At 26.1% G+C, this 25,772-nt stretch overlaps 2 protein-coding genes across 2 annotated transcripts in view; both read left to right on the forward strand.

Moving 5' to 3' along the window:
• Positions 1-1,178: 1,178 nt before the first annotated feature.
• The window catches only part of LOC107072024 (frequenin-2), a 51,932-nt gene continuing 27,338 nt past the window's right edge, over positions 1,179-25,772 (forward strand). The window contains exons 1-2 of the mRNA XM_015331590.2: positions 1,179-1,294; positions 6,879-8,247. Of these exons, the coding sequence (XP_015187076.1) occupies positions 8,184-8,247 (64 nt within the window). The 5' untranslated portion in view covers positions 1,179-1,294; positions 6,879-8,183. The remainder of the gene's footprint in view (positions 1,295-6,878; positions 8,248-25,772) is intronic.
• Positions 1,280-25,772, forward strand: part of LOC107072021 (uncharacterized) — a 92,958-nt gene continuing 68,465 nt past the window's right edge. The window contains exon 1 of the mRNA XM_015331586.2: positions 1,280-1,294. The gene's annotated coding sequence lies outside the window, so the exon portion shown is untranslated. The remainder of the gene's footprint in view (positions 1,295-25,772) is intronic.

A 25,772-nucleotide genomic window follows, 5' to 3' on the forward strand; every position in this document is an offset into this window, starting at 1 on the left:
TTGTACAATGCATACAATCAAAGATGTGTTTATATTTCTATGTTTTAGTTGATAAAACACATTGTTTTTCTAATGGTAAATAAGTTTGAAACTACTGTAAAATAACACAAATTAGTTGAAAATGATCTCATTGCAAATCCGTCGTCTTTACGTTCTATAAAAGTTGAATGATTGAGCTACAAAGTCGAGTATTTGTTTACTACTTTCATCAATCCCTCTTCTTCTTCTTCTTCTTCTTCATCTTCATCTTTGTACACACCTTTAATCGTACTTTCATTATCTATTTTCAATTAAGTTCATCTATTACAGTTTAGTATCAATAAAATAAGAGGACGAAAAATAAAATGAGAGAAGAAGAAACTGCTTTCGTGTTGAGTTTATCGTAAGTGGGGGTTGGGACGGGGTTGATAGGGGGAGGATCCTGAGAAATAACCGTTCTCTGTCAATGGGGTAATTGAGATTAGCGAGTTAGTGGGAAACGTTTATTTCAAAAGAAGGGTTTAAATTACCTTTCTGCTTGATGTTTGGTAAAATCGGTTTGTCTCACTTTTTCGAGATAATAAAAAAAAAAAAGAAGAAAAAAAAATATACAGTCACGTGCTGAGATAAGAAAAAGGGGGCAAGGGAAATAAAAAAAAAAAACACTGACAGACGGATAGATAAGAAAAAAGGAGACAAAAAAATAAACAGAAATACTATTTGTGGAGAGAGAGAGAGAGAGATAGAAATTGTATGAAATTGTAAGAAACTGTATAAAATAAAAGAAAGTCAGAAAAAGAGAGAAGAGAAAAATATATAAAAAAAAAAAAAAAGAAAAAAAATATTTTAAGTAAAGAAAGAAAAAGGCACACAAGAAACGAAGGATCACAGGATCACGAAAAATAGGAATAAAATGTAAAAAGGACAATAGTATAATGTAGAAAAGAAGAAGAAGAAAAAAAAAGAAACTAGTAAAATACCGTAGGAGGAATAGGGGATAGAATGGGGTGGGAAGGGAAGAGGGTGAGAGTATAAAACGGGGTTGGTAGGGTATAATTTTCTCCCCCACCCTTCTTTTACTCTTCCACGAAGAGTAGAAGACTAGAATGAGTGGTGGGGGTACATACTCGAGGAGTGGGGGAAGAGTACGAGCCGCCGCGTTCTTCGGTAGGAAAAGCGAGTCTTGTGCGCCTGCGCACGAGCAACCCTACGCACCAGCACGTATGTCACAGTCGAGCCAGTCTGACGCCAGGCGCCGCGAAGCTATGACGTCACTGGTTCGCGCTTTACCAAAGTACTTTTCTCGTCAATCTCGGTAAGAAATAAAAAGGATAACTAGCTAGTTATCTTTAAATAATCAACCAATTAACAACCAACCGATCGCGATCAATCAAAGTCAATCGATCAATCGATCATCGAAAATCAACCAATCAACCCTTTTCGCTTGTTAGAAGCTGATAATCTGTCTCATGAATGAAATCTCGCTATTTTTCGACGACTCGAGAAGGAGAAGGATTTTTTTTTTTTTTTTATTATATTTATGTAATCATTTTTTATTTTTTTTTTATGTTTAAGCAAGTATCATGTTATTTTATTTTTGTATTTTTGTTTTTATTTATGGATTGGTTTTCGTTAATATACAGGAGTAAAAAAGGGGACTGTTTTAAAGAGAAAAGGATAAAGAGAGAGAGAGAGAGAGGATTATACGAAGAGAGGGGGTAGAAAGAGAGAGTAGCCAATACCGAAAATTCCTGGACCACCTCTATCGACTCGAGACGCAGTCCGATAGTCAAGTCAAGTAGTAACAGCTTCCTCTTTCCGCATTGCGATTTTAAAACTCATAGTATATACTAACACACTTATTTATTTTATTCATCATTAATTATTCATTCATTGTTTTTAGATTAATTATTAATTATTAAACTAAAACATGCGCTTATTTTGATATTTTATTTCTTCTTCTTCTTTGTATAGTTCATTCATTCAATCATTCATTCATTCCTTTTAACTTCCTTTCTTTCTTTTATTATTTATTATGTATTTTCTGCTAGGGTTTTTATTGTGTTCCTAGTTGATCTGATTTTCATTTGGTTTGCGCTGAGGTTCTATCCTTGAATCCCTTTAACGAGAGTTGTTCTCTCGTTGACGACGGAACTTAAGTGGAACGTTGGTCCACCCACATGATACTCGTCGAGTGCTGCTGCTACCACCCGCGGTTTTGTCAATATCTCTCTCTCTGTCTCTCTTTCTCTTTCTCTCATTCTCACGCTTTCTGCTTTAGTTTATGAATGGGGACCTTTAACGTATACACATATACACATCTATATAAATAAATCCTATATCCTATAGGCGTGCAATACACACGCGCAAGCAAAAGATGGTTAAACGGCGTCGATAACCAGTTGCGTCGATTTGAAAAAGTTTCTCATTCCAAGTCTGATTGAATTTGTTCATTTCAAACCTCCCGCATTTTTTTTTCATCCCCATTCATATACATGTACATGTATACATTTATGTATTTGATTTTATTCGTAATTGAAATATCTCTCGTTGATAATATTGGTTTGTTTCTGTTTCTATTGGGTTTGCAATTAAATGATTGCGAACAGTTTCAATGAGAATTATTAATTCTAAATTTTTGATATATTATACTATATGTTATAAAGTATAACAGTTATAATAGTTATACTATATATATGTACTATATATATATACTATATATACTATAACTATTATATTATATTATTATAGTATAATAATTATAGTTATACTATTAGTATTACTATTTTATTATTATTTATATTATATTATATTATATTTATAAAAATTGATATTTATATTATTATACTAATACTATAATATTTTAATAGTATAATAATTTTTAATTATAATACTATTAGTATAATAATTATTATATTATAGCATAATGATTATATAATATAATAGTATAATATAGTATAAATATAATATAGTATAATAGCTATTATACTACACTATAATAGTTATACTATATGTTAATACAGTATAATATATAATATACTAATATAGCATATAAATATGCATTTATGCTATATTTACTTATATAAAAATCTAATTGTGTAAGTGTATTCAATTAAGTACTGTCCATTTTTATTAATGATCTTTTGTCATCGGTCAAAATCAATCGAACAGTGTCATAATGCAACGTTCATCAAATTTCTAATCATTTCAATCAAAAAATTGAATTAGATGTAAAACAAAATTTGCAATCATTTAGTTCTTATCCCCCCCCCCCCAATTCCTCCAATAAACAATAAATTGTTCAACTTTGCTTTTTTTTCTGTTCTCGACTATTTTTCTATTTGTTTGAAATAAGTACGCATCGTCAGATATGAATAGGAAATGCATTCGTTTCTAAACTAGAAAAAGCTAGGTTTAGCCTTTTCTATTCTTTTCAATTGTTTTCACAATTCACTACTAAGAAAACTCTCTCTCTCTCTTTCTCTCTTTCTCTCTCTCTCTCTGGCATTTTATTCCGACTGAAAACATTCCAAAATTTTCTAATAACACATCCATCCTGCTCTCTCTATTTTTCTCTTTCTCGTATTTTTTGTTTTTTTTTCTTTCATTCATCCTTTTATTTTGTTTCTTTTTTGTTTGTTTGTTTGTTTGTTAGATGTTTCTTTTTTGTAAACGAAAGCGCACTGCACGAGCACGCGCACCTGCTCGTTTCGTATCGTGTCGTGTCGTGTCGTGTCGTGTGTGTGTGTGAGAGAGAAAGAGAGAGAGAGAGAGAGAGAGAGGAAGATCGAGGTCAAGGGTGCAGCACGACCTCGACCGGAAGTGAATCCTGCTTCACCGAAGATAAGGGAGAGACACCCTCCTCTCTCTCTCTCTCTCTCTCTCTCTCTCTTCTCACCCCATTTATCTTTTTGCGGAAAACTTTGCGATTTTGCTGCGATTTTTTTCTTTTTTTTTTTTTTTGTTGTTGCTTTGTCTATCTGAAAGGATTTTCCTGTATTATTATTATTATTATTATTATTATTATTATTTTTTTGGATTCGTAGTTTGTTTTTATTTTCTTTTTTTTATCATTCTTTGTTTTTTCATCTATGTTTCTATTCTGGTGATTGAAATATCATTAATTAATGTCTTTATCAATTATCATAGTTCAAATATTTAGTTGAATCTAGTAGTAATGTTCATTGGAAATTTAATTATTGTATATTGTTCGTGTATATATAATTGTTATTAATATTATTAATATTATTTGAGAAATGAAATTGATCTTATTGTTTGTTTGTTTTTTTTTTTTTTTATGTAGTAGAAATGAATTTAATTCAAATGTTTAGTTTACAATAATTGAGGATGAATATTTTCTAATTTTATTTGATTTAATTTAATAGTTTTGATTTTTCGTAGCATGGAAGAAGAATGAATTGAATTCAAATGTTTAGTTGAAAATTAATAGAAAGAAATATTTCATAGATTTTTTATTTTATTTATAGCATAGAAAAATGAATTTAATTCAAATGTTAAGTTTAAAATTAATGTGGATAAATATTTCATTATTTTATTTGATTTATTTTCATAGTTTTGAATTTTCGTAGCATAGACAAATGAATTTAATTCAAATGTTAAGTTCAAAATTAATGTGGATAAATATTTCATAATTTTATTCGATTTATTTTTATAGTTTTTGTTTTTCATAACATTAGAAATGAATTTAATTTAAATGTTTAGTTTACAATAATTGAGGATGAATATTTTCTAATTTTATTTGATTTAATTTAATAGTTTTGATTTTTTCGTAGCATGGAAGAAGAATGAATTGAATTCAAATGTTTAGTTGAAAATTAATAGAAATAAATATTTCATAGATTTGTTTTTTTATTTATAGCATAGAAAAATGAATTTAATTCAAATGTTAAGTTTAAAATTAATGTGGATAAATATTTCATTATTTTATTTGATTTATTTTCATAGTTTTTGTTTTTCATAAAATTAGGAATGGATTTAATTGTAATGTTTAGTTCAAAAATTAATAGAAATAAATATTTCATAGATTTGTTTTTTTATTTATAGCATAGAAAAATGAATTTAATTCAAATGTTAAGTTCAAAATTAATATGGATAAATATTTCATTATTTTATTTGATTTATTTTCATAGTTTTTGTTTTTCATAAAATTAGCAATGAATTTAATTCAAATGTTTAGTTTAAAATTAATGGTGTTAAATATTATATAATTTTATTTGATTTATAGCATAGAAAAATGAATTTAATTCAAATATTTAGTTTAAAATGAATGGGAATAAATATTTCATAATTTTATTTCATTTATTTTCATAGTTTTTATTTTTCATAAAATTAGAAATGAATTTCATTCAAATGTTTAAGTTCAAAAATTAATTATAGATAAATATTTCATAGCTTTTTTGTGTTTTTCTTTTGTTTTTTTTTTTCATAGTATTAGAAAGATGAAAATGTAATTTAAATGTTAAGTTTAAATATTAATTTCAGTTAAATATTTCATAGTTATAAATAAAATATAATGATAGTTATTTAATCTAGGAAGTTATAGAATCAATCGTGTTGTTATATATATATATATATATATATATATATATATATATATATATATATATATAGAACAGGGTGACAAGAAGCAATTATCTTCCTACCAAAGAGTCCTTGAACGTCCTCATTAAAAGGAGGGCAATGAAAAAATCATATTAAAAAACAATTTTTAATTACGTTTCCCTTCAAACATCTTACTGAATTCTAAGTCTTTTCACCATCTTTTATTTTCTCATTTCTTCTCTCCATTTTCTGAATTTTTGTATTTTGTATTTGTCTTTTGTGAAACATACTTCAATAATTTATTAGTTATAATAATAAATAAACAAACAAAATTGAACGTACAACAAATTTGTGTACAGTTAAAAAAAAAAAAAAAAAAAAAAAAAAATAAAATAAAATCAAAGAACAAGAAACAACAAATTTGTGTAGAGTTTAAACAAAAAGAAAATTCATTCATTCATAAGATTTGTTTTATCTAATTCCAATAAATAAAAAGAAAATTTAAAAAAACAATAAACAAATTCTTGTACAGTTTTGAAAAAAGGATACAATGATTGATTTTTTCTGATACTAGTAAAAAAATAAAATTACAAAAATAAAAAACCTGAACGATGATATTTTGAATTTGTGCAGTTGTTGTGCAAAAAAAAAAAAGAACAAAAAAAATATTAATTGATTTCACAATTAAATTAAATTGAATTAAAATAACGAAATTCTTTCTTCAAGTTGTTTTCTTTGATTCAAATAAATAAAAAAAAATAATAATCAAAGAACAATAAACAAATTTGTATAATTTTGACAAAAAAAAATAATTTCTTTTTTATTCGATTATTTTATTTGATCAAAAAAAAAAAAAAAAATTAAAAAGAAAAAAATACTGTAAAATGAATGAATGATGAATTTTCAATTCATTTAATTTATTAAATTATTTTCATTGAATTATTTTTTATAATCATAGTTTATTTCTTTTTTTCTGTTTTGATTGAAAAAAAAAAAAAAAAAAAAAAAAATAAGAAAACAATAAAAAGAGAAAGAAAAATAATTGATATCTTCAGATAGAACAAGTTTGTTCAGTTTTTTCCAAAGTGAATTCTTTCGTATGATTGTTTTTCATGATCACTTATGGGACCTGAATGAAAGAATAAGAAAGAAAAAAATAAAAAAAAATAAGAGAGAGAGAGAGAGAGAGAGAAAATTGTCGAAGGTAATCGAGTCGTCGAAATCGAACATAGCGAGCATTCGATGAGGATCGAAGAACCTAGAACGAGATTATTTCTTCTAAAGCATAAAAAGTATAAGAAAACTAAAATGGTGGATTTGAAACTCTGGCTTTACAGCAAACTTCTTCAGACGTCTCTCGGGAATCGGTTGGAAAGAAGTGTAACATCTTTACAACGTGAAATTGCAACAACGTGAAATTACAACGTCAAGTTTTTCCCTACCCCCGTTTACTTTTTTTTATCTTTTTCATTTCTAACAATTTACTTTACTTACACAAAATATGATTCTGATGATGATGATTCTGATGATGATTCTGATGATGATCTCATTTCAACAACGGTGAACTAAAAAAAAAAAGAAAATGTTTTATCTCTAAAAAATATTTCCAATTGAATTCCATTTGAAAAATACAAAATACAAAATAAAATAAGAAACTTTTCTCGTTAATTTTTCCAAGGATCAAAAGGATTAGTGAAGAAAAGGTTGTTTTTTCTTCTATTTCTTCATTTTTCATATTTCTTTTTTAAATCAAATTAAATACAAAATACAAACTAAGGGAGTAAAAAGAAGAAGAAGAAGAAGAAGAAGAAGAAGACAAAAAAATATTCAAAATAACAATTGAAATTGTAAGAAAGTGTTGTTATTGTTGTTGTTGTTGCTGTTGTTGTTGTTACTGTTGTTGTTATTAACGTTGTTATTGTTAATGTTCAACTAATTTTTCGTTTATTTGTTAAATAATATGATGTGAAATTTGGTTTTTTTTTTTTCTTTTCTTTTGTACGATTGAAAGTGTAATAATATCAATCCTATGAACAAAATAAATGGAGTGAAAAAAAGGTCGGGAAGAAGTGTTTTTAGAAAATAAAAATAAAAATTAAAAAGACAAAAACAATCAAAAAACAAGAAATTGAAGATAGAAGTGAGAGAAAGAAAAATAAAAAAGAACTAAAAAAAAAAAGACTAAAAATATAAAATAAAAAAAAAAAAAATACAAGAAATTGAAGATAGAAGTGAGAGAGAGAAAAATAAAAAAAAACAGGAAATCCTTTTGAAAGGATAAAAGTAAATCTTTTTTACGAAACGATTTTTTCGAATACATATATACATCTCTCTCTCTCTCTCTTTCTCTTTCTCTTTCTTTCTCTTTCTTACTTTAATCTTATTGAATTCGAGTAAGATACAAAGTATAAAAACGATGCACGTTGAACGGTGAGAGTTATTTATTTCTATTCGTGAAAAGAGAAAACATATTTTACTGAGGGCTGTTTTTATTTCGATATATTCGTCGAGAAAGAAGAAGAAAAGTTTACCTCGTTGAAGTAAAAGAAGAAAGAAGGAAGAAGAAGAAGAAGAAGAGGGAAGGAAAGGAAAGGGGAAAAAAATAATATTAAAAAAAAAAACGACGTTGGTTGTTAACAAAAATGGGCAAGAAAAATAGCAAACTCAAGCAGGAAACTATCGAACGACTTACCACCGATACTTATTGTAAGTACAATTTTTATAATAATAATAATAATTATAATGATTAAAGTTATATTACAAATAAAAAAAAAAAAAATTCAACGGTTGGAAAAGAGGAATGGGTAGATAAAGAAATGAAAAATATAATTAACTTATCTGAGAAAAATAATTTCTAAAAGAAAAATTATTAATTATTATTATAGGTGGTACTTCAATATTAAACTTTTAAATTGAAATTTTTTTTATTTTAGATCAAAATTATATGGATAAAGAAATATTTTCAATATTATATTAAAAATTAATATACAAAATAGAAAAAGTAAGATAGAACCAACAAAATGAAGATTATCTATCTAATTAATAATAATAATTATAATAATAATTAGAAAAATAAAAAGATAGAGAAAGAAATAAAAAAGTTACACATTTCATTTTTTTCTAGCAGAACAATTTGAAAAAAAAAAAAAAAGAAATTCATTAAATAATTATTATAGTTAGGTACTTCATTATCAAACACTTTGAAATTATTTTATACAAAATTACAGACAAAGAAATTTATATTTTTTAATTTTAATTAAAAATTAATATATAAAATAGAAAAATAAGATAGACCAACAAAAAATAAGATTGTCTAACCATAAGTAATAATAATAATAAAATAATATTTGTTTTAAATGAAAATTTGTTTAATTTTCTGTCTATTTCTGTAAACAGAAAATGAGGAATCTAGGAAAACATAAAAATGTTGCAGACAGTTTATATCCACTAACATTTTTGCAATTTTATGAAACACCCTTTTTATTCGTTTTCACATTATTATTATTATTATTATTATTATTTTTTTCTTTCTAGCAATCTCATTCTCTCTCATTTTGTTTTATGATCGTGTGGTAGAGAAGACCAACTTTAGAAATGTTCCACTTTCATATTGTTCCCTTTGTATGCGTCTCATGCATCCGTCGTTTACCACGTTTCTACTCGATAAAGTATAAATAATAATACTATGCGAAAATGTAAATCAAATTGAATCAAACCTCTCAAGGAACATGTGGTTTCCTTTTTCATCTATGAACAATTCTTTTCTTTTATTTAAAAGTCTCATTTTCATTCATGAAAAGTAAGACAAATCATTATCAAGTTATTCGGTGTGAATGATCCTTAATTTGAACAAATTTCAAATATCAAATATCCCTTACAATTTTTAATTATTTTTGTATATTAATTATTTATAATTTATTAACAGTAAATTAAAAAACAATAGTACATAGAATACTCTATATATTTAAATATTATACTATACTATATAATACACATAGTATACATAGTATATAGTATACACATTATACATTATTTGTAGTGTATAGTATACAATTTTTTTGGGAATACATACGTAGGTTGGAACTTAAATAATGGCAACTATTTATTCACAATCGATACAAAAGAGTTACATGTTTGCACCTGTTACTGTCCTTTAAAGTAGTCACCAGTGTTGTGTAGAACCCATTGCCAACCATGTGGAAGGCGTAGTATAACGTCAGCAGAGCCTGTTCTGTTGATGGTGTGAATGGAGCTGTCTATAGATTGGTTTGATGATTGACCGATGATTAATTCAATAATTGGCTAATTCAATAATTGGTTTGATGATCGGCTGAGGATTGGTTTGATGATCGGCTGAGGATTGGTTTGATGATCGGCTGAGGATTGGTTTGATGACCGGCAGATGTTTGGTCAATGATTGGTTTGTCAGGCTTGGCCTGGCGTTATCATTTGGGCCATCCATCAGCCATGCTAGGCCCAATCATGGTATCCTATCATCGGCCGCCATGCATGGCCCAATCATGGTATCCTATCATCGGCTGCCATGCATGGCCCAATGATGGGCCGATTATAATTCTTTGTATGGGTACTGCCATGTCTCATCCAGTGTTAAGATACGGCGTAAGAAAGCGTTCCTTTCTTCTCCTTTGCGCTCATTGAGCTCCAAGTGCGTCTGAGCAGCGTCGTAACGCATCCATTTTTGCATTTCCGTCAATTCATGCGGAATCCATCGTGGCATTCGCTTCAGAATTGTTTCAGAGATTTGACATGGCAGTAGACCGTATCATTTGCACCATCAACAGAACAGGTTCTGCTAACGGGTTCTACACAACACTGGTGACTACTTTAAAGGACAGTAACAGGTGCAAACATGCAACTCTTTTGTATCGGTTGTGAATAAATAGTTGCCATTATTTAAGTTCCAATCTACGTATAATATAATATTTTTCTTTTATTTTAATTAATTAATAATTACAACAATAATGTAACACAAACATTGTACAACATTTGTACAAATTTTCAGTTTAGTACAAATATTCTAAATAGCAACGTTTAGTTTCTACTTTTATGGTTGATTCAAATGAAAAGCCTTTAGGGTATGTCACCCAAGATGGGTTAGTATAAAAGGAGAGAATGTTAATGTGTAACGAACAGAGAAAATGGTGGTTATTGTACGTCAAGGATATATACATTTTCTTGAAATGTTTACACTCGATGAATGTAGCCAAGAAGCATGGAGTCATTAGCCAAAACAATGCGTTTAGTTATCCCCTTTAACGATCCATGTAATCCAGTATCATTTAACACTTGGGTTAAACACCCTTCTCCTCTTCATCCTCCTCCTCCTCCTCCTCCTCCTCCTCTTCATCCTCATCCTTTTACACCAATGGCGATTCTTATCCGACCCATCGTAACGAAGGATTTTAATGATCCTACTATCATTTCATTTCATACAAATTCACCTACACCGATTTATTATTCATTTTATTATACACACCTTTACAATTTTATTTTTATGTTTTTTTTTTATTTTCTTATTAAGTTTTGTTTTATTTTTTGTATGTGTGTGTGTGTTTATTTCTTATTTTTCATTTTTCATTTGTTCGCAAGAGATTTTATTTTCGCACAGATTTTATTTGAATTCAAAGGTGGAAATTTAATATTTGTATTTTGGATTTTTATTTGTTAACTTTAAACAATATTGAGAGAAATAGGATAATTAAAGAGAGAGAGATAGAATAAAATATATTTTTTTAATTTTTTTTTATTTTAAAATCAAATAGATAATAATTTATATAGTCGGTGTTTATTTTATATGTGTGTCGGTTTTATATTTATTTATTTTTTTTTGTTTTTTTTTTGTATTTTAAAATCAAAATTAATAATAACATATATAACATGTGTTTATTGAAGTGAAAACTTCTTTAGAATGGGTGTGATTTGAAAAAATGTAACGGAGCGGTAGGCGGCGATGTAACGGAGCGGTAGGCGGCGATGTAACGGAGCGGTAGGGATCTATGAAACGGCCAAGATACTAAATAAGAAAAGAAATTGTTAACAATATAATAATAATAATATTATAACAAATAAATCCTACAATTATCTTACTTTTGAAACTGTGCATTCGTCTCAATCTCTCGAAACCTAATTTTTTGAAGGTTTCACTTCTAACACGTGTGATTTACACACATGTTTTTTTATATGTGCATTGCTTTTATATTTTCTTTGTTTATTATTTTATTTTAAAATCAAAATTAATAATAACACATATAACATGTGTTGATTTTATATGTCTGTTGAGTTTTTATTATTTTTTTTTCTATTTTGTTTATTTAAATCAAACTGATAATAATTTACATAGCATGTATTTATTTTATACGTGTATTGGTATTTTCTCTTTTTTTTTTGTTCATTTTTATTTTTTATTTTTTTTAATTTTTTTTTTAATTATTCTCCTTAGTTTTTTTTTTTTTTAATTTTTGTTTAAGGTACACCGCCCTATTTTTATCGCATCCGATTATTCTTGTTTAACAACGTTTAACAATTTAGATCGATCGATTACGAATGGACTGTTTTATCCTGAAACGATTATTCTACCCCTGTTTTCTTTTTTTTTCCTTGTGTTTTTTTTTTCTACCTTTCTTTTCATTCTTTTTTTTTCTCTCTCTGTTGGTTTACATGCAAGAACCATATTTATCGTCTATCCAGGTACTTCCGCAGGTAGGGTAGTTCACTTCGTTTGTTCGCGTATACCCACAATGTCTACCGATATAAGCACCCTCCCTTTTTTTTCCTGTTTTTTTTTTTTTTTTTTAGAAATATGGAATAAGGGAAAAAGTAGTTCGTTTTTATTAAAATGATCGATTGAAGAAATGTTTTACGTGATAATAGTTGTTTTCCTATTTTTATTTCATTTCAATTTTAAATTGTTTTTATTTTTTTTTATGTTTTACAATCTTTCTGATAAAATTCTTGAATTATTTCATTGCAAAACAAACATAAAAACAAATCATTTTAAAGAGAATATTCCGAACTTGAATTATTTCATTGAAAAAAAAAGAAAAAAAAAAGAAAAGAAAAATATAAATCATTTTAAAGAGAATATTTCAAACTTGAATTACTTTAATGAAATATTTGAAATTTTTTCTTGAACACTGTTATTAAATTACATAGAAAATTTGTTTAGAAATGCTAACTTTTGTAACACACTGTATTTGAAAATGAAATAGCCCCTATCATCATACTCGACTGAAGTTCTCGAAAATTCCTCAATTTCTGATAATACGCTTCGAAGATAAACTTGGAACAGAGGGATTTTGCAAAAGGGAAATGTTACAAAAGGGTATTAACGATAGCATGAACTGGATTAAATGTTTAAACAATTGAAACTTGATAGTAGTAGTAGTAGTGTTGCTGGTGGTAGTAATAGTAGAAGTGGTGGTGGTGGTGGTGTTGAGGTGTGGTGGTGGAGTATAAAATATTTTCACTTTTTATTTTAGCCAGTATTTAACTTCATTTTTATTTTATAACATTTTAAAGAAATTTTAAATAATTATAATTTTAATCGCCACAATTATGAAAATGATTTGAATCATATATGTCTCGTTTAAAATAAATATTTAAAAAAGAATTATATAAATAATTTAAATTACATTATATTAACTATTTTTTATATTAATTTTAATATTAATTTTTCGCATATATAATTGTAAATAAATCATAATAATTAAATAATTAACATAATATAATTTAAATATTGAATTACTAAAATTTAAATATTTAATTATTACAATAAATTATATTAATATTTATTATATAATTTATAATTATTACATAATATTATAAATTATTATATTACATTATTTATATTGATTTTATATTTTTTTTATTTATATTTTCTATCTGTAATTATATTCAATTATATTATTTTTTATATTTAATATAAAATATAAATTATTACAAATTATTATTATATAATAATTTAACATTGTTTATATATAATTTTAAATAAATTATATATTAATTAAATAATGATTATAATATAATTTAATTTAAATATTTAATTTACCCCCTGCGGTCTTGGGGGTATAAGAATAAACCGCAGTAATCCCTGCTTGTCGTAAAAGGCGACTAAAAGGGAAAGCCCTTTTTACAAAGAAAAATATTTTATTTCAAAAATTTCAATATTTCTCTATTATTCAAATCAAAATTATTATATAATACTATAATATATAAATATAAATTAATTTACAATATGATTGTTAATAACCATAACCATACATTTCAACATCCATTACAACATCAATTCAACATACATTCAACAACCATTCATTTAACTTTATGGTTATGAACCATAAAGTTAAATGAATCAGAGAAATGAAAGTAGACATTTCATAGAAGAACATTTTTTTGTTTTGTTTTGTTATTTTGTGTCCAATCCTTTTTGTCAATAAAAAGACGGAAGTGTCATAGGTAGAATGAAACTAGAAAAGGCTCGTTTTATTCACCACCATCATCACCATCACAACTACAACCATTACTAGCACTCACTGTCGTCTGTCTGTCTGTTTGTCTGTCTGTCTGTCGATCCCATTTTCCTTTCCTTTTTCCATCACACGCAGTGAAATAGGACACGCCTTTTCATACAATATAACAGGACAATAGGATACATGGGTGGTCCTGTTATCAGTTATAGAAAAAAGAGAAAAAGAAAAAGTTTACTTCTTTTCCCCTGTTATCAAAAACAGCCTACCGAGTGAGTGAGGAAACTAAAAAAAAAAAAAAAGAAAAAAAAACGATGAGAGTCATGGGGGGGGGGGAGGTAGGAAAGAAAGACACAACGATAAGAAAAAAAAATATGAGGGAAGACAAAGGTTGACTGGTGTGTGTCAAAAACATGGGGGTAAAGAAAATGAAAGAAATGTTCTCTTTCTCGTTGGGAAATGGTAGAAGTTGACACCCTTTTATTTATTTATTTTTTTTTTCTATCTTTCTATTTCTATCTGTTCGTATATACAAGGGGTACGAAATAAAAAAAAAACATAATCGTAAATTAAATGATAAAGGAAAAGGTGTAAAAGGGTTGAAAGGTTTTTACAATAAACACAATTCTGATTTACACTGTTATCTTTGTTGTGTTTTTTTTTTCACATTGTGTTTTAGTTTGTAATATTTTTTTTGTTCTAATTAATGTCTACCATTTCATTAAAAAAAAAAAAAAATTACAATAATAAAGGAGTTGATAGATTTTTATTAGAGTCATTGGGTCTGTTTTTGTTTTTTAATTATTTTAGGTAATTAATTTACTATCATTTAGTTTATTTAATTTAATAAAATTAAATATAAATATTATTATATTATATTAAGTATATTAATAAAATATAATACCTTTTTATTATAAAAAAAAAAAATAAAATAAAAATTAGAATAATAAAAGAATTGATAGGTTTTTATTGGAAACTTAATGTCAGAGTGTATCTTTTTTTATTTTTTAATAATTTAGTTAATTAATTTACTATATAATAGAATTTAATATAGGATTATATATAATATATAGAATTATAATAAATTAGAATTATTATAATAAATAATATGATATTTACGTATTAATGCCACCGCAGCAAAAATTGCGCTGATGCGCCAATAAAAAGCAATCTTGTTGTTCGCACACAACAATCTTGTTGTTTGCACACAGCAATCGTTAGGGTTTCGTCAGGGTTTCGTCAGGGTTTCGTCAGGGTTATGGCGACAGCATTAGGTGAAAGAAAATTGGGTACTTATGTATTAACGTCACCGCAGCTAAAATTGCGCTAATGCGCCAATAAAGAGCAATCTTGTTGTTCGAACACAACAATCTTGTTGTTTGCACACAGCAACTGTTAGGGTTTCTTCAGAGTTTCGTCAGGGTTTCGTCAGGGTTTCATCAGGGTTATGGCGACAGCATCAGGTGAAAGAAAATAGGGTACTTATGTATTAACGCCACCGCAGCTAAAATTGCACTAATGCGCCAATAAAGAGCAATCTTGTTGTTCGAACACAACAATCTTGTTGTTTGCACACAGCAACTGTTAGAGTTTCTTCAGAGTTTCGTCAGGGTTTCGTCAGGGTTTCATCAGGGTTATGGCGACAGCATCAGGTGAAAGAAAATAGGGTACTTATGTATTAACGCCACCGCAGCTAAAATTGCACTAATGCGCCAATAAAGAGCAATCTTGTGGTTCGCACAGAACAATCTTGTTATTCGCACACAACAACTTTGTTGTCTGCACACAGCAAGGGTTTGCGTCAGAGTTTCGTCTGGGCTTCGTCAGGGTTGCGTCAGGGTTATGGCGACTGCATCAGGTGAAAGAAAATAGGGTACTTACTTATTAATGCTACCGCAGCAAAAATTGCGCTAATGCTCCAATAAAGAGCAATCTTGTTGTTCGAACACAACAATCTTGTTGTTCGCACAAGACAATCTTGTTGTTCGCACACAACAACCTTGTTGTGTGCACACAGCAAGGGTTTGCGTCAGGGTTTGCATCAGAGTTTCGTTAGGGTTTTGTCAGGGTTTTGTCAGGGTTGTGGCGACAGCATCAGGTGAAAGAAAATAGACACTGTTTTGAATCTATGTTAAGTTCTATATCGGCCCACATTTGCCACCGAAATCCGATTGACTACTTTTTATAAATAAAATGTTTTGAATTTTGAATGTGTTTTGATTTTAAATAAAGTTTTTTATTGTATGATTTGTTGCAACAATTTAAAGTGTAGTTTGGCGCATTAGCGAAATTTTGCTGCCCTGGCGTTAATACGTAAGTACTAATAATACTAAATAAAATAATATAGATTGTTTTTTAATACAGAATAATAATATAGTATATAGAATATTAAATTAATTATTTAATTACTGTAATAATAAATAAATAAATAAATTCTACTATAATAAAAAAATAAATCCCTAAAAAGAAGGAAACAAAGATACCTCAAGAAAACTACATATACACATACAAACACACCCCTTCTTTAACTCGTGCACAAAAAATAATGCTAACAAAAAAACATGTGAAAAAAACTCCAAAAAAAAAAAAAAATAAATAAATAAATAAAGAAAAATAAACCAATAAATACTCGTTGTTCCCACGAGTCTAAAATTCTGTCATTTTGGTTAACGCAAAAAAATTTCATAGCAAATCTCGTACAAAACTGTATATATATACATAACCTCTGTATATATAATACATATATAATACATATATGAAAATAAATTGGAACGATTCCTGAGGAGTATGAGGAATCGGTAAAACGATAGGAAAAAAAAAAAAAAAAAGAAAAGGTAGAGAATGGGGATGAAGTTGAAGGGTGGTTGTCGAAGCAGGTGGGTTGGAAAAAAGAGGAGAAAAAGTAGTAGCAGGGGTAAAACGAAAGGTAGAGGAGGACAACGGGATTAGAAAGGGGGAAAATCGCGGGGGGGGGGAAGGAAACACAGAGGGGGTGTAAAAAAAAAAACTGGTTGAGGAAGGTAGACGACTAGGTATAGTAATTGTCGAAGGGGTGGTTTTACGTATACAAAGAGAACCAACTGAATTTTTATCAATGTATGCATACGTTGGTGCGTGACCAAAGAGTGGAAAAGCACAGACATCATCGATCGTCCTTTTTCCTCAGTCTCATCCTCTCACCTCACCTCACTTCACCTCACTTCACTTCACCCTCTCACCATCACAAACTTTGCCATCGTTTCGCATATAAATGTGTGTGCATGTTTATGTGTATGTGCATGTGTGTATATATATTTCATATATCGTACGATTTTGTTCTTTGTGTTAAGCAGAAACGATAGCTAAACTAAAACGAACACATTGCTGAACTTATGTACTTTTATGTACATATGTACACATGTATGTATATATATATATATATATGTATAGTATATTTAATGTCTAACGGGTGGTATCCTAAAAGTCATAGATCAAAAGAAAAGTGACAACAAGGGTAAATATAGGGGGGTGAGAAATGTGCATTTGATCCAAATACAAAAATTGGACAGGGTTTTTTGTTTTTTTGTTTTATCGAATTTTTTTAAAATGGTTTTTTAAAAGTTTCAATATTTTTTTTTTGTTCTATTTATTTATTTTTTTTTTTGAGGGGGATTTTTTAATTTAGTTTTATTTCTATTTTTATTATACGTCCTTCTATAATTTACTCTTTTTTTAATTTAGTAATTTTTAATAGAAAAATCCAATTTTTTTCTCCATCTATTATTTCTATTGCTAGTTCTTTTTTACCATCATCCTTTCTCTTTCTAATTTCTGTATATTTCCTTAATTTATCATTCTTATTCTACCACTGAATGTTCACCCGTTATTTTCCCGTCTGTTTCTTCACTCTATTACATTTGTTCACTGTCTTTTTATTTTTTCTATTTCTATTTCTATTACTCAACATGCTCACATCTTTTCATTTTTTATTACACTTGTTCCTCCATCTTTGTCTATCTTTATTGCTCTTTTACTTCTTCTCATTCTCATTTTATTACTTTTCATTCTTTGTTTTTTTTTTTTTTTTTTTTGGGAGAGTACGTCTCTCACACGTTTTTTTTTTTTTTTTTTTATCTACCAGTCCTCCCACAATTTTCCTCTCATTCTCCCCTTCCTCTCTCTCTCTTCTTCTCTCTTGTTTCCTCTCATGTTAACTCTTCTCTCTCTCTCTTTCTTTCTTTCTCTCTATAATATCTCTCTTGTCATAATTTATTTAGAATGCACGAGCATTTCTGAAAGAACTCGTATATCAAAAGAAATATGAATTTCTCAGCACTAACGAGCGTTTAACGTTACACATACACCTACTACTATCATCCCTCCCCCCTATCTCCCCTCTCCTCCTCTCTTCCCCCTTTCACCCTCACCCTCTCACCGCCAAGCAGTATTTTTTGCTCCTTTTGACATGTTAAGTAAACGTCCCATGGTTTTATTATTACTTGGTCACAATTTTAAAGAGATTATTTTAATTTTTATGAATTTTTTTTATACAAAATCATATTTTCTTTCTTTTCTTTTTCTTTTATCTCTCTCTCTTTCTCTCTTTCTCTTTTCATATTTTTGCATAAGAATTTAATAATCTGAATAAAATTGTTCGCGAAGATATAAAATATTATATAATAATATATGTCGAATTGAAATTCTCTCTTTTTTTGCCTAGATATTATGAAATTATTTATTGAATTATTAAAACGTGTTTGAAAAAAAAAAAAGAATTTTATTTGTTGAATTATTTGTTGGTCAGAATTTAAAAAAAAGGAACCAATTTTATTTTTTCTGAAAATATTTATTGCGATTTATTTTGTGTAAGAATTTAATGTCTCAATAAAAAAAAATAATACTCGATATAAAATATTTTATTAAATATGTAATCAATAATTAATTAAATTATTTGTAAATTTATCGAAATTATTTTATTTTATTTTATTATTTAATTATAAATCAAATATTAATCATTTAATATATTGTTTATTTCAATTAATAAAATTTTTTTTATTAGTAATTACATTAAATATTAATTAATAATTATATAATAATACATTTATATTGTAATTAATAAACAGTTATATTATTATCTAATTACTCAATAAAGTAATTAAAAAAAAAAGTATTTAATTTAAGTTCTATTTCATCGAAATTATTCATTAATGTCTCAAGTTTTTTTTTTAAAACTTTATGATTGTATGTATCACTTTGTCAAAATTATAAAGAAACAATTTAATGTTTACTTTAAAAAAAAAAAAAAAACCACTTATTTTATTTATTTTTTTTTTAATTCTTTTCCTTTCTTATTTCTGTAATTTTTTTTCTATTTTTGTTTCGTACAAATTTAATGTCCAAAGAAAAATTGTTCTCGATATAAAATACTATGTCGAATATAGTCGAATTCGTTTGTTGAGAGAATGAACTTTTGGATTGAATTTATCTATAAAAAAAAAACAAAGAAAAAAAGAAAAAGAAAGATAATAGAAAATGTTGTATGTTTGGTTGATAAAGTTGAACACGAATCTTCCTTCTGTTAATATCATCGACGATAATAAAACTAGTATGTCTGTAAGAGAGAGGTCGTTTGATCGATATTCTCAAATAGTAGGAAAGGTATTGTCGTCATCAATGTATTATATATGATCTCATAAAATCGAGTATGTATTATCGTCAAATATATGATCTCTATCGTAAAGATATTACTTTAAAATAGAAATGATTCTTGATACTTGATAAACACCTCTACTTAGAATTTTATTTTATATATTAAACTAGGGGTGCCTTGCCATGCGTTGCTGTAGCTCACAATCAGTCCGATACACACGTCTTTAAGTCAATTGCAATTATAAATTGAGATATAAATTATCCTATCTTTCAAGTTGGATGAAACTGCACACTGTGTGTAAAATTTGATTAAAATCGGTTCAGTAGTTTAGGAGTTCATTGCGGACAAACAACGTGACACGTAATATATATTAAGATGATTATAATAAATGTATATTTAACATAAAATATTATAAAGTATTCATTTTGGAATTGAAATCTAAATAAATTGAAATAAAATGTCATTTGTGTAAAATCTAATAATTAAAATAAAATAAAACAAAACAAAACAAAACTGAAAAAGAAGGAATTGAAGGAATGAGTTGACACGAAATAAAAAAATGTAATCCAGCGTGGTATACAAAAAAAGAAATAAGAAAAAAAAGATGGGGTTAGGGGAGTGAACAAAAAATTGATTGATAAAAAGTGTAATAAAAGTGTTTCAAGTTAGTTTCTGTAAAACGGTGAAAAACATGATGATAGAAAGAGAGAAAGAGAGAGAGAAAGAGAGAGAGAGAGAGAGAAAGAGGGATTTACATCGTTTTACAGACGAGCAAGTGCTCTCACAAGTTGGAATATGAAGGGTCGTCGAGGCAACCTGACCGGTAATTGTTCAGCCACACTAAAACTGCACGTGTATAATATCCTAGACAAGCTGGTGGTACTTGCAATTGCATCATTATCGATCCTATTTCGAGTTTCTTTAAAAACACCTAACATTTTTCTGAATAAACACCATTAACTATTAATTTTCAAATGTAATCGTGTGAAATTCATTAAGAAATAAATCAAAACTTCAAATATAACACACACACACAAATAATTACAAATTAAATGTATAAAATAGGTTATGTTAAACACACAAATAATATAATGTAATATTTAGATAAAAATTTATATTTATTTATTTATCTGTAATAATAGTTAGAAACAAATTGATATATGGAACACTAATTTTGTTTTGTTTCAATTCTACACAATTCCATTTTTGTTCTTATTATGAACAGGAAGACATTTTTGTTAAATTGATAAGACACCATTTTATTTTTTTTTTAAATTATACAGTATTCTATTTATTCGTAAATTATTTTTATTAATAATATACAATATTGTACAATCTCTCAATCATATCCATTTATCAAAGTGTATTACCATTTGAACAATCATTTTCTAACCTAACTTTTTATACATGCAATCAATGAAACTTTTGTATTATTAATTATATATTAATATATTAATATGTACTATATATAGTTTAATGAAAGTTTTTGTTCATGAAATATACAAGTACAATTGTATAATTTCTCAATCGTATCTACTATCAAAGTGTATTACCATTTGAACAATCATTTTCTAACCTAACTTTTCATACATGCAATCAATGAAACTTTTGTATTATTAATAATATATTAATATATTAATATGTACTATATATAGTTTAATGAAAGTTTTTGTTCATGAAATATACAAGTACAATTGTATAATTTCTCAATCGTATCTACTATCAAAGTGTATTACCATTTGAACAATCATTTTCTAACCTAACTTTTCATACATGCAATCAATGAAACTTTTGTATTATTAATAATATATTAATATATTAATATGTACTATATATAGTTTAATGAAAGTTTTTGTTCATGAAATATACAAGTACAATTGTACAATCTCTCAATCATATCCATTTGTCAAAGTGTATTACCATTTGAACAATCATTTTCTAACCTAACTTTTCATACATGCAATCAATGAAACTTTTGTATTATTAATAATATATTAATATATATATATATATATATATATATATATAAAAATATACAAGTACAATTGTACAATCTCTCAATCATATCCATTATCAAAGTGTTCTGTCATTTGAACAAGCTATTATCCAAACAGACTATTGCCTTATCATATCAATATCGTACTTCCTGTTGAAACAGACATTGATACATACCACAAATATTACATACACACGTATATACAGATATATATGCGTATGTATATGTATGTACATATGTCCTACTATGCAAATAATTTGGAATATAGTTCCATCTGAATTTGACATTTTAGAAAAGGGTTTTTGATTTAAAACCCTGTGCTGAGAGAAGGTTTCTGATGGATACATAAAACAGTGTTTCGGAGTTTATTGAAGATCACAATATTTCATATATTTTTTTTTGCTTCTTTTCTTTGATATATTTGATATGTACATTTGTTTAAATTTCAAAAAAAAAAAAGAAAAAAAAATTTCGACAATTTTAGTTATTCAAATAATGAAATTCCTGCTACGAGATTGTAAAATATTTATTTTCATCGTTCTACATTTTGATTTCATTTTATTTCATAGAAAAATTTGTTATTGAGATAATAAAATAATATTTGAAGTAAAATTCACTGACGAAAATTTCACTGTTTAAGAATAAAATACAATTGCATAAAACATTTCAGAAAATTTTCAATTATCCTTTGCTTACCACACTGGATCCAAAGGACCCAGACCTTTTGTTTGCAACTTCAGTCATTTTTCTCAATTGTTCTTCATCAAGTTTGGGTAATTTTTTAAACATATTTAAATTTAATTTAAAGTTATAAAACCTATATAGTCTTTTTAAGTGAGTATTCAAGAAGTCTCAAAAAAATATTGAAGTAAATCTATGCAATAGTTTTTTTTTTATAACAATTTTTTCTCGTCCGGGTCCAAAGGACCCGGGTGTGGTAAGAGTGTTACTCCAGGAAGGGTGGTAAGCAAAGGTTAAATGCTAGTTTCTAGTTTAGGTTAGGTTTACAATTTTCCAACCATAGATTATAAAATAAAAAAATAAAAATAGAATTACATAGAATAAAATTTAAATTATTCGATATTTTGCGAAATTATATTAATCAACTATAAAAATATATTTAATTAAATAAATATAAATAAATATAAATAAATATAAATATAAATATTCTTACAATTTTATATATACACAAAAATAAAAAAAAAAGAACCTAAAAAACTAATTTTTGCTTTGTAATTAAATGTTAGTTTCTAGGTTAGGTTCAAAACTTTTCAACCATAGAATATAAAATTAAAAAAAAAATAGCATCATATATTTAATTAAATTAATTTTAAATAAATATAAATATTTTTACAATTATATATATACACACAAAAATAAAACACACACAAAATCCTTATTTTTGATTTTCAATGAAATGTTTAGTTTTTAGGTTATAGGTTCAAAACTTTTCAACCATAGAATATAAAATTTAAAACAATAGCATCATATATTTAATTTAATTAATCTTAAATAAATATAAATATTTTTACAATTATATATATATATACCTACACAAAAAATAAAAATAAAACACACACACAAAATCCTAATTTTTGATTTTCAATGAAATGTTTAGTTTTTAGGTTATAGGTTCAAAACTTTTCAACCATAGAATATAAAATTAAAAAAAAAAAACATGGCATCATATACAATATTTAATTAAATTAATTTTTTTAAATAAAATATAAATATAAATATTTGTACAATTATATTATATACAGTCTAAAACAAAATATAATTTCAACTGAATTTAACTTCAATTAATTAATTAATAAAATTCGAATTGAATGATAAAGTATAATATTATTTGACAATAATTAAAGTTCTAATCAATAATCAAGATTCAATATTAAACTCCGCAAAACTAATTGTATAAGTAAATGAATTAATAACAAAGTTAAAATGAGAATTTAAGTAGCAATATAACGAAATAAGAAAACTTGCCCTAAGGGTCATAACCTATATATTATGATTAAGTCATACTTTGGAAACTAATAATTAAATTATTGATTACTAATTTATGTGTTGAAAAGTTATGAGATCATTTTTATGCAAAGTAAGATGATAATGCAAGTACTTCTGGTTCTTAAATCGATTAATAACTTATTGAGTGTGAGGTTAGGTTTTCCTTTTTTCTTTTTTTCTTTCAGTAAAAATGTCTCAGAAAGAAGGAAAAAAGAGAGAGAGAGAGAGAGAAAAAGAAGTGGAAGAAAAATATGTACATTGCAATTCATCGGAGACACATGACACACGCTTCGAGCTATTTTCCAACTTACCGTGCTTTTTCTGTTTTTTTTTTTTTTTCTTTCTTTTTTCACCATTTTGCTTTTACTTTTTTTTTTCTTCACTTTTTTATTCAGAATTAAACTAATATAATTTTTTTTTTTCAAAAGAAATGATTTTCTCACGAGGGTTAAATATAAAAGAAAGAAAAAAAAATGGAAGACAAAAATCAAAAGATACAAAAATGTGATTCGAAAAATAAATCCAACAAATTCTACGATGTAATTTTATTTTTTTGGATTTATTATTTTTATATAAAACAACAAATCTAAATATATTAATTTTATAATTAGAAAAAAGAAAAATTCTTAAATGTTAGTTTTCAAGTTAGGTTAGGTTCAAAACTTTTCAATCATAGATTATAAAATAAAAAAAAAAATAGAATTACATAGAATACAATTTAAATTATTCGATATTTTGCAAAATTATTTTAATTACTTATAAAAATATATTTAATTAATTAAATATAAATAAATATAAATATAAATATTCTTGCAATTCTATATATATATACTAAAAATAAAAAAAAAATACACACACACAAAATCCTAATTTTTGATTTTCAATTAAATGTTAGTTTTTAGGTTATAGATTCAAAACTTTCCAACCACAGATTATAAAATAAAAAAAAATAGCATCATATATTTAATTAAAATTAATCTTAAATAAATATAAATATTTTTACAATTATATATATACCTACACAAAAAATAAAAATAAAACACACACACAAAATCCTAATTTTTGATTTTCAATTAAATGTTAGTTTTTAGGTTATAGATTCAAAACTTTTCAACACATAGATTATAAAATAAAATAAAGAAGACATTGTATAGAATAAAATCAAAATTATCCCCGATATTTCGTAAAATTATTTCAATCAATTATAATAATATAATTTTACAAAATTTTTATTTGTTGATAAGATTGATAATATTTAAAAAAAAGAAAAAATCAGTGTGAAAATGAAAGAAGATTTAAGGACGATCTTGTTAACAATTATTTCAAAGGTTGAAATGCAATATCCGAAGGTATTCCAATTTGATCCGGAAGTGAACTAATGTGTCTTCGGAATATTTTGTATCTCCCAGATGTCCTATATACTTATATATATACTACACGTACCGGGTGTCTCATTTTAAAAGAAATATTCTTGGAAAGTAGAATATTACGTACGTGAAAATATTTCAAATAAAAAACTTAAAAAATGTTTCATTTTAAATCAAATACTTTCCATTCTTTTCTTTATTTCTTTTTTATCAATATTTTATTTTCTGTATATTCGAATATTTTAACTTCAAAATTTTACTCAGTATTTGCATAAATATATATATAATAACTAGGGGTGCCTCGTCACGCGTTGCTGTGGCTCACAATCAGTCCGATACACACGTCTTTAAGTCAATTGCAATTATAAATTGAGATATAAACTATCCTATCTTTCAAGTTAGATGAAATTGCACACAGTGTGCAAAATTTGATTAAAATCGGTTCAGTTGTTTAGGAATCCATTGCGGACAAACAACGTGACACGTAATTTATATAAATTAAGATAATATATATATTTTTATTATATAATTTTATAATTTTTTAGATAAATTTTATCACCAATACATATATCTATAGATAAATAGTAAATTAATAAAACAAATTAAATAAATTATTAAATAAATTAAATTAACAAATATATATATATATATATAAATTAAAAAATAAATAAATAAAACAGATAATAATTAATAAATAAATTAAATATTTCAAAAGTTGTTTCAATTTTTTTTCGAAATAAATGGAACAC

This window comes from Polistes dominula, unplaced genomic scaffold (genome assembly GCF_049000335.1).
Source record: "Polistes dominula isolate Pdom_NZ unplaced genomic scaffold, Pdom_raw_medaka contig_74, whole genome shotgun sequence".
NCBI classification, from domain to species: domain Eukaryota; kingdom Metazoa; phylum Arthropoda; class Insecta; order Hymenoptera; family Vespidae; genus Polistes; species Polistes dominula.